This window comes from Bactrocera tryoni, chromosome 1 (assembly GCF_016617805.1).
Source record: "Bactrocera tryoni isolate S06 chromosome 1, CSIRO_BtryS06_freeze2, whole genome shotgun sequence".
Classification (NCBI taxonomy): Eukaryota; Metazoa; Arthropoda; class Insecta; order Diptera; family Tephritidae; genus Bactrocera; species Bactrocera tryoni.
In genome coordinates this window covers 70,545,225-70,561,659 of record NC_052499.1, presented here as the reverse complement: position 1 = coordinate 70,561,659, position 16,435 = coordinate 70,545,225, and the positions used below count along the sequence as shown (strand labels likewise).

General features: G+C 32.8%; 1 protein-coding gene across 1 annotated transcript; it reads right to left on the bottom strand.

Annotated features, from left to right (window-relative positions):
* Positions 1 to 740: 740 nt before the first annotated feature.
* LOC120766605 lies at positions 741 to 15,232 on the bottom strand. The gene is made up of 2 exons (XM_040092210.1): positions 14,290 to 15,232; positions 741 to 1,011 (listed from the first exon to the last, which is right to left on the bottom strand). Exons 1-2 carry the CDS (start codon positions 14,810 to 14,812, stop codon positions 974 to 976), a joined length of 561 nt encoding a protein of 186 aa, XP_039948144.1. The 5' UTR covers positions 14,813 to 15,232; the 3' UTR covers positions 741 to 973.
* Positions 15,233 to 16,435: the final 1,203 nt, after the last annotated feature.

Below are 16,435 nucleotides of genomic sequence, written 5' to 3'. Positions count from 1 at the left end.
TTTTGGTAATTTTATATATATTTCTTTTTTTATAAAGAGGAAAAATAATACTCTTATACACACACTACAACATTGCTAAATTGAGATCATTCCAAAGTTTTTTGTTTTAGTTTCTTTTTTTTGTATGAATGTTTTGGTTATTAACACAGGCCAACAAGTTGAACGATTGACGTGATGATATGGGGAGTAGTGAAAACTTAAATGCTCGTCAAATAAAATAAATTAAAATAAAATAAAAAAATATAAAATTGCACTGGCCAGCCACTCTACATACAATTTCGCTGCTTCATATACTACATATATAAGTATGTATATATTTTTTAAACTTAACACGCCACGCCACTTTGACTTTTTTTAGCAGCAACGAGAGCAGATCTTTCATACAAAAAAATATAATTAAAAACTAAATAATAAAAAAAATAGAGCAAAATTTTAAATTATTTAAAAAATATATCAAAAATGTAAAAATAAAGTTTAGTAAAAATATAAAAAAACATAAAAATAAAATTATTTTAAATTGTTTAATAATAAGAATAATTAAAATTTTTTTGTTAATAATTTTATTAAAATTTATTTTTAAATTTTTTTGATATATTTTTAAAATTTTTTTAATAGTTCAAAAATTAAAAAAAATACAAATAATTTTTAATAAAGAAACTATTAAAAAAAAAAAAAAACAACTTAAAAAATTTTAATTAAAAAAATTAATTTGAAAAAATCAATAATTAAAAAATTAATAAAAAAAAATTAAATAAAAAAATCACTTCTAATGAATTTCACTAATTTGGCAATTGGCGTCTCAAGCTGCACGCAGCTCATAAGCGCCTGGTGTGTAATTATCATTTTGTGTTTTTGTTTTTGTTTAAATTTTCACAGTAGTCAAATCAATGTGCTCTCCCCGTCAGCTGCAGCAGCAAACGCTTAGTACATAACCCGCATTATCACATCCATCAAAAACTTTATTTAACAGCATCTAAGGCGGTGGTATGGCTTTTCGCTTCGGCATCACATCTAAAAAAGAGAGAAAGAGAGAGAGAGAAAAAGAAAACGATCAGTGCATATGCATTCAGCAGAGAAATAAAAAATTAGTACATTTATGATTGCTGTTGATTAGTTGATTATTCATCAATGCAGTTTTTGTTTGTACTATATTGCAGCTTTACACTGCCAACTTCTTCGACGAGACGCCGCGATCGGCAAATGGCAAATGGCGAATGACCTTCAGAATAGTAAGTCCATTCACACGCATCCGAATGTAAGCGCTTATCAATTTGTCTCAAGCAGTAAACGCGCACAGCACAAATAGCATTCATATGATCGCTTGACATACAACAACAAATACAAACATGTCACATTACCTGCGGCGAAAAAATGGCAATAAAATGCATATCATTGTGCCAGCTGCTGATAATGACGAACTCGAGTGAAATCGAAATGCATATAATGCCAACACGTAATCAACACACACACAAACACGCATGCTCATATGCACACACACACGCAAATATTGATATTTGTAATAAGCTAATAGAAAGAATGCAATTATCGATCGCTCGATGAAGCCAAGTAGATTGCATTTGGTGGAAGCGCACTAACTGCTGCTCTAATCTTGCTCATAATTGATAATACGAGTAAATGCTTGGTAGCTAATACTCGTACATATGTACATACATACATATGTGACTACCAATAGGCAAAATTTATATGGTGTCTTCGGGAATTGGAATTTGTACAACAAAAAATTTAATTTTTAATTTTTTAAATTATATAGAAATACAAGCAAAAATTAAATTAAAAAATTAAATAATTAATTAAAATTCTTAAAATTAAATAATTAATTAATTTTTAAATAAAAATATATTAAAAATAAAAAAACAAAATATTCAAAAATTAAAAAAAATACTAATATTTATATGTTTAAGCAGTAAATTTTATCTAACGAATTACGAAAAATTCACATAAAAATGTATATGGTGTCTTCGGGAATTGGAATTTGAACAAAAAAATTTAATTTTTAATTTTTTAAATTATATAGAAATACAAGCAAAAAAATTAAATTAAAAAAATTAAATAAATAATTAAAATTTTTAAAATTACATAATTAATTTTTTAAATAAAAAAAAAAAAAAAAAAAAAATACTAATATTTATATGCTTAAACAGTAAATTTTATCTAACGAATAACGCACATAAAAACTTTCCAACCAAAAATCGCCATTAAAAAGAAACAGCAACTACAATTAGTCATACTTTTGATCGTAACTAATTATAGACCCAGTCAAAATAAAAACTTTGTTCAAAAAATTTGTTAAGCTGTTAAGAACAAATTGGAAATCAATTATAAATTAAGTGCTGACGGGCATCAGCAGGTTTATCAGGCACATAAATATAATTTTTCCGGTAAAAATTTATTATTGGGTTATAATAATTTTAGATTACGCTTAAATTAACCACAACGAAGAAAATTTTTTACTTTCACACTTTCAAGTGCAAATCTAAACTGCTGTGGCACTTGAAAATATAAAAACCAATATATACATAACTGCCAACCAATTTTCACTCGCCTTAGATTTTTTCGTAACTGCTGCACACTTTTCATTTTAATTAAGCATGACGTTTGCAGCAGCTGGAATACTTTCGAAACTGCACTTTTGCTACACAAACTAATTACTATAATTCAACACATTCCATATTATATGAAATGTTACGAAAAAAAATAAGATAAGCGAAAAAATAATATAAAAGTAAACAAAAAGCTCTCAACTAACTAATAACCAGACACATAAGCGAAAAGTCGCGCATTGCAAGTTTTCACCATTATTTCAACCCAAAGAAAACAGACGAAATATTTGAAAACAGCCAATCAGCGCGTGAGCTCATAACTGGGACACACTTAAAAGGCTAAGCACTGCACACTTGGCCAGCGAAGGCAAACTGCCACTCAGACAATCAGTCAAACCACAAAACAAGCGACTAAGTGATTAGTGGCAGAGTCAAAGAGTCAGTACGACGCTTGGCCATAAACTCAAACACACATAAATATGCGCATGTGTATATGCATTGTAGTTTCGGCCAAGGCATGCCGCTGAACGTGTTGGCACGAAGGTAAATAAACCAGGTTTGGTCGCCGCCTGAGCGTCAGCAGCGCGCTATACCAAACACGAAAGGCAGACGTTTCAAAAAACAAACCAAACAGACAAAAGACGCTAAGCCGTTGATGACAGCGCTGAAGCCAATACAATACAAAACTATTTTTGCTGATTTTTTTTCCTTATTTACAGTTATAAGTTATAATCAAAGCTGAAGTTAAAACAACAAAATGGCGGGCCAAATAATAACAATCGCTTTAAGCTGCACACAACAAAAAACAAAACAAACATGACAAAAAATGGTGGATTAAAGTCAACATAATAAACGCGTCGCGACTCAACGCATTGGCACTGGCGTTGAGCTGCTTTCTTTCGCCGCTTTCTTTCTATAAAAATGTGTAATCTCTGCACAAATATATATGTACATATGTACAAACAAAGAAAACTATGAGACATCACTACTTATCAGCACACCAGCGGGTCATGGTTGACACCGTCGTAAGCGTCAATATTGTGGTCACTCGTGAGACGTTGGCGCTCGCCGACCACACGCTTTTACGTTTTATAAATATTTACGAAAGTTGCACAGTAAATGGGGTAAAATGAATTGACACACAAAAAAAGCAAGAAATTTAGAAACCAAAATCAAAACAAACTACAAAAAAATCATAATAATAATAATAACAGTGAAATGCTCAACTTGTAGGTTAAGTATGCGCTGCTATCGCTACTGTCGTACTCGTATCGCGGCAGTTGGCTTTTTGTTTGTGCACATGAGGAACCACAATTTATATTTGTATATACTATATATGTATGTATATTTATCGATTGGCCGTGCGTAATAAAGGAAAAGGCGTACGCACTTGAAAATGGGTTTTTGTGGTGGGCTCCAAGGTAAAAGCGGCCGGTCCGCGGGCGATTAATCTACCAGTTCGCGAACAAAAAAATGCTCCAACTGCACTGCCAAATGTAAAATTGTTTATTCGTTGTTGTTGTGTGTGGTGCTTTATTCACTTTTTCTCATTTTGATTTGCTTTCTAATCATAACCCCAAACCAGTACGTACATATGTATGTGTATGGAACAAACCGGAAATGGCACAAGAGATGTAATATCCCTGCAGTTCGACTGGTGTCAAGCGTTTAACAGTGCGCCAAACCTACTAACAATTAGACAATATACATTTGTATATGAACACCTGAAACGAATTTGCATTGCACACACACTGCGATTTCACGTATTTCCCTGTAGGAAAAAAAATATGTTGGAGAAATAATGACTACCCTATACCTAGGGCATAAGGATGGAGCCATGTGTAGAAGTTCACGCAAGTGAGAAAGGTTCTCTGCGCACCATTTACTTGGTAGTGGCCCGAAACGATTCTTTTACATATGGCTCAAACAGCTCACGATTTCCGGTCTTATACGAAGTATCCTCTGGGTAGCCAAAAAACAGCCGTTTGAAGGCAAGCTAAACTGAGAACGCGAATAATCCCTGCCCAGGGTTGAGCGCTGAGTTTGATACCCGCTCCCTGGAAAACACGCCCAATGAAAAGAGGAAAACAACATCCACGGTTGTAAACTCGCTTATAACCGCGTAAGCGGTGTCTACGCAATAAACAAGAAGACTTTAACTAAAATCTTTGTTGACAAAGTTGTGGAATATTTCTTTCTACTGAAAACAGACCGAATCGGTTGTATGAATAATAATCTAATGGAGTTAAACAATATAAAATTTTTTGGAAACTCCACGATGCTATTTCTTTCAAACTACTTAATTTACAAGTTGATGGTTGAAATTGTAAAGGAAGAGAGGCTATAGGACATCAAAAGTGTAGAATAAATTTAAAACTTAGACTAAAAAGCATTAACTCCAGTTGGACCGAAGCTTTACCCTTCGGAAATAAAAACGCTTTAATAGAAGAACTTGATATTCAGAGATTGTGGCGTTGGCTTGGACAATAATCCATGCCAAATTCCGTAAACATAATATGACATATAAAAAAGTTTTCCTTAAAAGTACTTGATTTTAATCGATCAGTTTGTATGCCAGCTATATGTTGCAGTGGTCCGATCTGAACAATTTCTCGGAGGTTGCACTGATGCCTTATGTAATTAGCCATGCCAAATTTCGCGATGATTTCTCGCCAAAAACAAAAGTTTGTGTCAGATCGAGACTTCAAAAATAAAGGGACTGAGCACCAGCTCATAACTTCTATACTCCTTTTGGCTCATTAGGTGAACGCACATATCAAAAGAAACAATAAGTTCACTGAATTGTGTTCTTTTATTATTATAGTTTATTTAAGCATTTAAGCTTGTTTCTCTTTCACTTCTGAAAAAAAAGAAGGTAACAATTTCAGTCCACGAGTTCCTACTGGGCCAAGCGAGCTCCAACGGCAAGTCGTACACCCACAGACTCGCGTCAACAACAGGCCGCAAAGTCTGCACGCATAAAAGCCAATTCTGCGTATCGCCTTGACTGCCTTCGCATACGAAAAAAATCGTAAATATCAAGCTACAGAAATGGACCGAAGGCCGTTCAAATTGGAGAAACAGTAAGTGGAGAGAATTATAAAGTAAACAAGATACAAATACAAAACAACAACATACATATGTAGATGACCGATACAAGTGCCAGTTGTGAAAAAACAAAAACACAACAACAATAACAAATATGAGGGAGGAGAGCATGCGAGAGTGAAAATGTGTGTGTCGAAAGGGTGAGCGATGCGTACGAGATGCGTAGCGCGCCAACGAACATGTATGAAGCAACTCGTAAATTTTGTGTGCGCAAAAATAAATATGTGTGTCAATGTGTGTGTGCGCGTGTGCGTTTGATCTACATATAGTGCGTATTGTCGGCTGCAGATGATCTTTCCCGCCAAAAAATCACGTTTTCGTACAACAACGATACGCACTTGCTCTAGTAGCTAGAGACAAATAAATAGATGCGTAGCAGGTGTAAGCGAAAGCGGGCATCTCCACATACGTACATATGTATGTATATTATAGATAGGTTTACATGTATGTAAGTATGTATGAGTATGTTTGTATGTATTTGTTAGAGTTATTTTTAGCAGCATATATTTTTGTTTAGTTTACAGCAGATTTGGCATTACATTTCATTTTCAAAGACAGCAAACACTGTAGTTTCGCACTTATTACGCAAAGAATTTAACGCTGCCTTTACAAAACCGCATCATATGGCAACACTGTGAACGCAAGCAAAGTGGGGAGTTGTTATATTTTTCAATTTCCGTGCGCACTTCGCTTTTCGCTTTTCTGCTCGCTTTGTTTTGTTGGTCGAAGACTTCAAGCGAACGCAATACCCGAAGTGCTCACAGATACACACACACACATATACGCAACCAGCAAATATGTACATATGTGTATGTATGAAAGTTAAGTTGTTGCGCAGTAAGTGCTGGGCGACAGACGTGGTGGAGTCTGATGATACCTACACCACTCACAGTACGACTGGCGGCTATATGTAGTATTGTGGGTGCGGCTACCTCTGCCGCCGTCGCCGTCACCGTCACCACAGACATAGGCGCTGTGCCATACCTCACTATTGTCTAATAAATGCATGCAACTGCAGAACGATGACGAAAAGTGTACAAAAGCCGAACAAATAACACGATTTAAATCTAATTTGTATATGTACATATGTTTGTATGTAAGCATATGCATAATAACAAAATTGTAGAAATAACAGCAAGAACGAATGAATGCACATGAAAAAATCGAGTAAAATATACGCGCATGAACCCATTGCACCGTTTGAATATTTTATGAACGCTCTCCACGCTTATGTTTGCGCTCTCTCGGTCGTCACTCTGCGCTCTGTGTGCGCGTGAAAACCGAAATGTTACCTTTATGGCAGCTTGTGCTTTCTTATTATAAAATCACTTACAGCACAAAGGTGGAAATGTAAAATACAAGCACTGCAAAATATTTATCATTAAAATTTTACTCAACTTAAGATTACCACAAATAAAATGCCACTCTATAAAATAAAAATAAAAAATCTTTAATTGTAAAAAATTTGTGACGATCATTCGATTTTTGTTTTGGATATTTTCTCTTTATGAAATTTGTTTGCTAGATGGACTGACGTAGCAAAGTATCTCGCATATACACACATACGCACGCACATATTTACATACATATATTTGTATAGCTTTAGACGCATATACACACACGCCATTACATATGCATATGCAGCATACCTACGTACACACACATGCGGCGCAGCAAGAGATAAACAAGCTGGCTCAATAACTCGCTGACTGACTGTGGCGACGATAGCGGTAGTACAGTTTGGCTGTTCGCAGTCGTATCAAAAACAGTGACGAGATTTGCCCCATCGCATGTAAAGGCCGCTGATTGAATATACTATACACAAGTACATAAGTATGTATGTATGTACATACAATAAAAAGGTAGAAAAAGCAGAATTGGGTAATTCTATGCAAACTTACAATAAATACTACCACAATTAATATCAATATACATATATACATATGTACATACATACATACAATATTGAAAATTTCAATTAGAAATAGAAATTTATTAAATTTTTTCTGCACCCTTGGCCTATGCAAAATTGCTCACAGAGTGTCAAAAAAATTATTTTTTTCGGTCATCAAATACTTTATACTTTGGGATTAAAAATTAAGTTTTTACTAAAGAATTGAAAAAAATTAATGTTTCTATTTTTAATCGAAAACTTTTGAATTCAAAAAATTTTCAACCTTGTTCGACATATTAGACCCTTAGTATTAACTTTATTTCACTATTTATTTGACTATAATTTAATATTTATGCTCCAATATGTGGAACAAGCTTGCGAATTTTTGTATTAAAAAATTTTTGAATTAAAAATAGAAACGTTTATTTTTTAATTCAAAAGTAAAAATTAAATTTTTAAACCCCAAATCAGTATAAAAAATTGTTAAAACAAATAGTAAGTCGGTTAAATGTGTTATTTTGCCGACCAGCGATCTAGAGTGTGACGACGCTGTACGAGCTTTGGTTCAAAATGGTAGAAGACAATGTAGTAAAATGCAAAAAAAATCTAAATTCTAAAATAATTTATTCTTAATTATATTCTTGCGATCAACAGTTTTTTCAAACCTATTTTTGAGACATATTTTTTTTATTTTAATCATGTATTTTGGATTACAATTTTTTTTTCAATCCAGCATTTGGAATTAAAAATTATTTTTTTAATTTATTATTATTCAAAATAAGCATATTAATTATAATTAAATTATTTTTTTGAATTAATTAAGATTTTCGGTATTCTAAAATAAAAAGAATAAATATTCCAAATAAATTATTATATTTAATGCATTATTTGCAACGCTGCTGATCTCGATAAATGTTTACAAAAAAATTATTTTAGTATTTTTGAAAATGTTTGAAACTCTTTCGATTTTAAATACAAATGGTATTATATAAAAAATAATTTTCGAAAATCTTTTTGCTGCCTTTCCTCAAGCATAAATTAGAATAAATCTACACACCTACATATAATAAATATCAATAAACGTGAATTTTTGTGAGAAAACCGGCAATTTATTGACTTGCCGACGATAGTTGAAGCAAAGTCTGATTGTCCAGGAATACAAATGTCTCAAATAAATTAAGGAATAAATATTCACGAGAACAGCTTCATAGCCCTCGAAAATCATATTCAAAATACAGTGCAGTCTTCATGCAGGTTAATAATCATGAAGATTATTGCTCAATCAAAATTTAAAACTGAGTTGATAATAATAATTGCTATTTTTCTTTAAGAAAAGTTCCTAGAAATTAGAAAATAAAAAAAAAACATTTTTTCTAGTTCACACAATAATGACATTTGTAATAATCAAAAATTAGTTTTGATTTATATTTCAAATGACTGCAAGGGTAGTCTTCACGAAATCTTGATTGAAATCTGAAGGTATAGATTGTGAATATTTTTTGATGTACATATGTATGTATATATAAGAATGCTTTTTTATTCTTTTTCGGTGAGCGCTCAAAATATGGCTTTCTAGACTAGTTAACCATTTTAAGAGGAACACATTTAGTGTAAAATTAAAAAAATAAGTTATGTATATCTTTAGAATTTACATACTCAAACAGATTTTCAGTCAAGTTTAATAGGGTTTTCTTCTAACTTCATTTTTTATGTTTGCACAGACAAATAATTCGATCACTAGCGAATTTTGCCCGCAAGTTCTGTATGACCTAACAATTTTTGGGGCTGATCAAAAGTTGAACTAAGCAAGCAAAATTTTGGATTTCTCAAATTTTTAAATTTGATTTAAATTCTAAATTGGAATTTTATCAAAAATTTTGTTTGCTTGGTTCAACCTTTGATCAGCAAAATTTTGATTTTCGTGTGGAACATTTTTTTAGGTTTTTAGGACTTTTTTTAGACCGGACTCAAAACAACAGGGTGGGAGCCGTAGATAAATATAAAAATATTTAATTTTTTTCTGAAAACAATTTTACTATATAAAAGTATAAATATACTCATAAAATTTTAAAACAATTGATATAGATTTTTTTAATTCCCAAAAATCTCATGACGGTGACGGTGGCGGTGAAATATTAACCGTCGGTATCATATACAAGTATTGAAGTACGCATTAACGAAACCTCAATGAGCATCGATACTTTCGTCTTAATTGAGAGAGAGAGTTGAAATTATAAGCAAACACATGCATACATATGTATGTATGTTGTTTACGATTTTACATGCAAATATACATATGTATATAGTATACTAACATGTATTTATTTAAGCTATACTGATAAATTCCGCGTTAATGAAAATATGAAAAAGCAATAACAATATGCAATGCTACTTAAAGCCAAAAAGAGACGGAGTGGCGCGAAGGCACTGATAAATTCGCCATTGAAAGTCTACCAAACAGAAACTGATAAGACCGATTATAAACGAAGAACTAACAACTATACCAAACAACATAGACTGGCGAGAAGGAAGGCACAGCTAAGCCGAAAAGCGCCAAAAATAATGCTGAAAATGTTTTAAAGAATTGTCAGTTGTTTACGCCAAATGTGAAATTTACGTTTCATGTGCGCGACGAGCGACTTGCGATTGCAAACAAATAATTTTTGGCGCTCATTTGACAATTTGCGTTTTGTGTTTGCTACATCTTTGCTGCGTGTTATTTTATGTATTTTTGGAAGCATTCCGAAGATTGAGCGCGACGAACGAAAGTTATATTATTGCTTGGTCGGCTTCGTGTTGTTGTTTTTGCAGTCATCGAACAGGTAGTAAGTAACTTTATTTTTGTATTTTTACTCGTTTTTGTATTTTTTGCAGTTTCTGTTTTGTTTTCGACGTTAATTCGTTACGAGTTTTTATTGCTTTTTATTATTTTTATTTTTATATACAAATATTTCGGTTGCTCTTATTTTATTTTATTTTTTGAAAGATTGTCAAAAAATTGGGCGCGTTGATTGGTGACACTAAATATATTTGTATCTCTACATATGTACATACATATGTATGTATGTATGTGTGTGCGCATTTAAAAACATAGAGTAGTGACATGGCGGGCGCAGTGACAGCCTCAGTGGAGCAGAGCAGATCGGGCAATAATTTTCAGATTTCCAAAACAGTAGCATCTTTGTGACAAACAGCGGGCATACAAGTGATGTCGTGTTCGTAATAAAACAAATGTGTACATATGTCTGTATGTGTGTGCGCTTTGTGTGTGTTTATTAATGAATTATTTGGCGCGTCAACTGTACGCGGCCGGCTGCTGAGCTGAGTGCATTCAAATCGAATGAACTTTATATTTTTTATATTGAATGTGGCGTCGAGAATGCAAATTAAATTCTTCAAAAAATCATAATTTATATTCTGCCATTGACTTTGGCTGCAGAAAGCCAGTAGAGTTTCATTTTTACTATATGCTTTTGGTACTTTTGCTGGAAATTTTTTTATTACATGTCCATATGAGAGTTGGAAAAATGAGATTTGTTTTTATTATAGATATGTATGTATGTATATTTTATTATACATATGTATATTAATTTGTTAGATACAATTCATTCGGACATTCGCCTTTAAATACAAGCCTACCCATTTGAAAAACTATTTCGCGCCAATTTGAAAATTTTGTTGATAGTTTCAACTGCGGCAGCTATAAATTTCGAAAAATATTGTGTAATAAAAAATAATACTGTTTCAGTTTCAGCTACTATACAAACAAATATACATATGTATAACAATGCGGTCTTTTTCGAAACACTATATTCCGAGTAGGTAAGGAAAATGTCTTCGAAACGGCTATAATGATCGAGATAATTTATAGATTTTTGATCGAAGCATTAAGATTTTCGATTTTTTTAGCCACTCGAAAATGTAATTTCGGCCACAAAAAAGTTGCATTTTATTTATCATGAATCTATGAAACTGAATTTTAACCAGAGTCCTTACATTATAACCTATAACCATATATGTATGTACATATGTACATACATATGTATATATTTACAAAAAGTTTAACAAAAAGTCTTTTTTTTTAAGATGGTCCAGAAAAAATCAATTATAGCATAAATAAGATTTGATTATTTTTTTTTATTTTGAGACAACAGTTAGTTATAAGAAGCCGCTTTATTAGATTAGGTTAGGTTGGAACAAGCCAAAAAAAATCGATTGAACTCAATTGGAGAGATATTTATACTTTTTGATACCCATTAACTCCTACAAGTGGATCGCCAGATCATTTCTATCTATCAATTGTTGTAAGATTTTAACCCTGGACGTGTTTTGTTAGTCTATTCGACTAATAATATTCAAGTTTAGCAAACAGCAGCAAAAAAACGATGCCCGTCCAGGGTTAATTTTAATTTGCCAAAATGTACAGATGAAAATTGTTATAGAAATATGTATCAAATACTGCAAAGAAGAAAAATTTTTTTTTCATAAACTCTTTTTTTAAGAATTTAACTTTTTTCAAATATTTTTCAGCTTTTACAAAATATCTAAAAGTTTTGAAAAATCAAAGTTTTTCACTTTTTCAAATATGTAATTTTAGTTTTTTGCTGTTTCAAAATTGTAAGATTTTGTTTTTAAATTTTGAAAAACCAAAATCTATTTGAAAAGGGTTATTTTAGTTTTAGCTTTTTCAATAAATCCAAAAATTATTTAAAGAAGTATAATTTTTTTCTAACTTAAGCCACTTTTATGGTTCTTCTTAAACAAATCAATAGTGTAATCAGTCGATAATATACTTATTTTTAAACCGCTAATCGGTACATTTAGTATGTTTGTACATTAATTGATTCACACGCATATTACACACTATACATACCGACATACATTCAACTGAACATAAGCGGCATGACCACTCAACACGCTCTATAAAATTGGCAATGGCGGCGAGCAAAACAAAACTAAAGAAATTAATAATAAACGTAAAGAAAATATGCATAGCAAAGCGAATACTCTGACAAGTAGAATGTGACAAAATCATTTGCCATGCTGTCGCTTTATACAAACAAACATGTATACAATAGTACACTTGTATGTTTGTATGGTGTGTAATATTCTTGCACTTCTCTCGATAGTTTGTTTGCGCTATAAAGGCGCGCCAAAAATGTCTTATTGACAAAATCTTCGGATAAGTGCGTACGCGCGCCAAGTGTTGTGGCGGCGTTTTAAAGAACTACACACACACAGAGATATACACACATGCATGTGGTTGTAGAAAGGCTGAGCGATGTCCGGCAAGATTTTAAGGCGGGAAAAAATTCGGGCGCGAAAACCAAACATCAACGGAGACATGTGCGTTTGCATTCGGACACAGAAGTATTTCACAATCTTACTCCAATCGCCAAGTGGCATGAAAGGAGCGGCAAATACAAAAATACATATGTATGCTACTTATGTATGTCGTATATGGGTGCACCAACAAAATATTTACGTTTGTGTGTTTGTATGTGCGCGTTTTGTATTTGAAAATGAAAGGAGACACCTGAACGCACAAAGGTAGCACAACTTGTCTCATACAAATGCGATTTTTGGCGCCCAAAAGAAAATGCAAGGGACCTACAAACATACATACATACATATGTACATACATATTCCGGATAGGTAGCTATGTGAGGATCCTAGTACATTGTATATGTGCCCATAAATGCAATCTCAGTGAGTGCACCTTGCGGCAAATGAAATTTTATCGAGTGCAGTGCAAGTAAGCTGCCAAAGAGATTGATCTATCACCATGTACATTACATACATAAGTATGTATGTATGTATGTATGCAGATATATACGAATAGAAATGTACATATACATGTGTATATGTATGTATGTATGTACATATGTATATACTTATGTAGCATGAAATTTGGCGCTAAAAGTGAAATACCATTTCGGCTACCAGAATTTGTTGATTTCTTACATGCATGTAAATATGTATATTATTTTCAGTAGCCCTAATGTACCAAATTGATTTCTAAATCGATTTTAGTTTTATTAAAATATTTTAAATTATGAATTTGAATTACAAAATTGATTTCAATATCGATTTTAGTTTCATTAAAATTTTTTCGAATTATGAATTTGAATTATTTTTATGTATGTACATACATATGTATGTTGTTTGATTTTTGTTTTTTTTTGTGTATACTTTTTTTCTACCCAAAAATTGTTTTGTTGTAAAATGCATAAAATCATAAAACGCATTACATAATAATTTCCTGCTATATTTATCATAAATTTAAATCAGAAAAAATATAGACATCCATATTTAATAAAAAAAAAAAAACAAAAATAAATCTCTTGGAAGGCATTTTTGAAGAAATTTAGTATAAAAAATTAAAAACTGCTCCTACTAAAGTACTGTCGTGGCAACACTACATCTTTTGTTGCGTAACAAGGGTTGAAATGGGAAAATTTGCGCTATACATACATATTTGCTTAACAAGCAGCCGGCGTCAAGTCTAATCGGAGCTAACTACTGTGCACTTCGCGCGTCCTTGCAAGGAAGTCCCTGCGCACAAGACAAGTAAAAGGAAATGGCAATAAATCAGGTGTTTGCAGAGTTGCCATATAATCAAAAGCAATTTAATAAAAAAAATCGGTACATACGACACAAAATGAATATGAATTTTTTTTGCAAATTTGTTTGCTTTTTGGATGTAATTTTTAGAATACAACTTACCAGTTATTAGCGTTTGCGTAGTGTAGGGTTTGTAACGTGCCGCTTCGTTGGCCGTTTTGGTGTTGGCACGTACGGTGTGGAGCGTTGGTGTTTTCTCAATCTGCCTCTGCCGCATGGTCAACGCATCATCATCGCCGTCACTACGCTTTTTTTGTTCAGGCTTATCATTTTCAGTTTCATTTTCGAATTTTTTATTTTCTTTTTTACACGCCTCCTCCACTTCCTTGGCAATAAGTTCGGGTAGCGGTCGTACATTACTACTTGGCTCAATTGTACCAATGATTTTATAATTATTCAAACGTTTCAGTTGACGGGCATTTTCAATGTCGAAATTACGCGCCATTTCATTTTGATCGGGTGGACCGAAGAGGTTTCTACGCACACCGCCAGTCGGACGCTCTGGACGTGTCCTAGCGCTTTTATTACTGTAACACAGTATTGGATGAACTTGGCGGGGTGCCATTTCGTTTATTGCTTTACACACGATTTTCTCACTTTCCGTATAATAACGTTGATAAAACATGCACAAAAATCGTTTCAAAATTTAATTATTATATATTTTTTCTTTTTCTTTGCTCGTACTCTTGCAATAGTTAACTTTCCACACTTTCCACTTGCTGCGAAAAAATCTCACAATAAAATTGGAATTTTCACTGCGTTTAATTGCGTTTTTATGTTGTTGTTGTTGTTGTGCCTACAATGTTTGCCGCTATTACTAGTTATAATCGCTACTAAACACTTGGTGGTTCTAACTGTAATTGTAGTTATACTAATTTTACCACAATTGCTATAATTGGCGATTTGTAAAATAGTATATGAAAGACACACGCACTCACAGATATGTTATACACACACATATATATAAATATATGCGTTTAAAGTTGCGAGAGTAAATTTGAGCAACACACTTCACCCGAATACGGTTCAACAACGAATGAAAAATTATATTCCTATTGCCAGAACAATGGCGACCACTCAAACCATATCGAGGCGAATTCATCCCAAGAAACCATTTCAACATGTTGTATTCCGAGCTACAAGCAGTCATCTCGTTCACGCGCTAATACAATTCAGCGCACTTGCAGGGTTGCATGGAAACGCGAAATGCAAGTAAATTGAGTAAAATTCACCAAATGAAAATAATAAATTTAGAGAATTTGCTAGTTGACAAAATTGGAATTTTTATTTTTTAATTTTTTTGTGCTCTGTGGAATTATGAGTTACAGGAGAATTTGCTGCGTATGAAAAAATGTCGCTATTGTACTTCAAAACCAATTGTCCTAAGCATTTGCAATTAAATCAATATCTCAACAAAATCGCTTAAGCGCTTGATTTTAAGCAACACATCGATGTATATAAATACATATATAAACGCGCAGAGCAACTGATGTTATCGTATTTTAAAATCCTTTTCTTTAAATATTTATATACAAAAATAAAATTTTTGGTTACTGAATATCTTGCAATAATACTGACACCAAATTAGATGAGTAAAATAAATGCCCAACGACGCACCTAGGCCCTTAGGAGGCTCATTCAGAGAACGTAGAATAATTAAGGGATTGCCTGGTTGAAGTTTTTCAGCTCTGTTAGTCGTCCAATCGAGCATCATACATACTTCGATTCGCACCTTCTTATTGTTCTATGATCTCTCATTGTGAAACCAATAGGCGACACTATGCTATAAAAATATGTAGTATGAAGTTTCTTTTTATTTCTTTTAAAGCACTTTGGTTTACGCTTCTTCGGTGTGAATACTCTTATAAGAAAGGTGAAGTAAAAATTGTAATCAAATTACAACGTATTTAACGAAGTATTCTCATCTTCTTTCTCTTTTCTGTCAGATCGCTTTGATATACCATTTTTTGATGCAAATTCTCTTATAAGTTTCATCGTAACTAACTGTGTTAATGCATGTTAGCGATCGAAGCAAGAAGAGTTGCATGTCGTAATCGTCTCTTCACAAGCTCTGCCGCAGCGAAAAAATACGATATGCCGGTTTTCATTTTCTACGTGCTCCGTATACACACCACACCCGACATTTACGCTCTTAGCAAAGTGAGTAACTGCGCTGAAATGCAACCCTTCTGTGCGCTGAGGAAAGTTGTGTGTGTAAGCGAGATAAGAACAACGACTCTATCCGTAC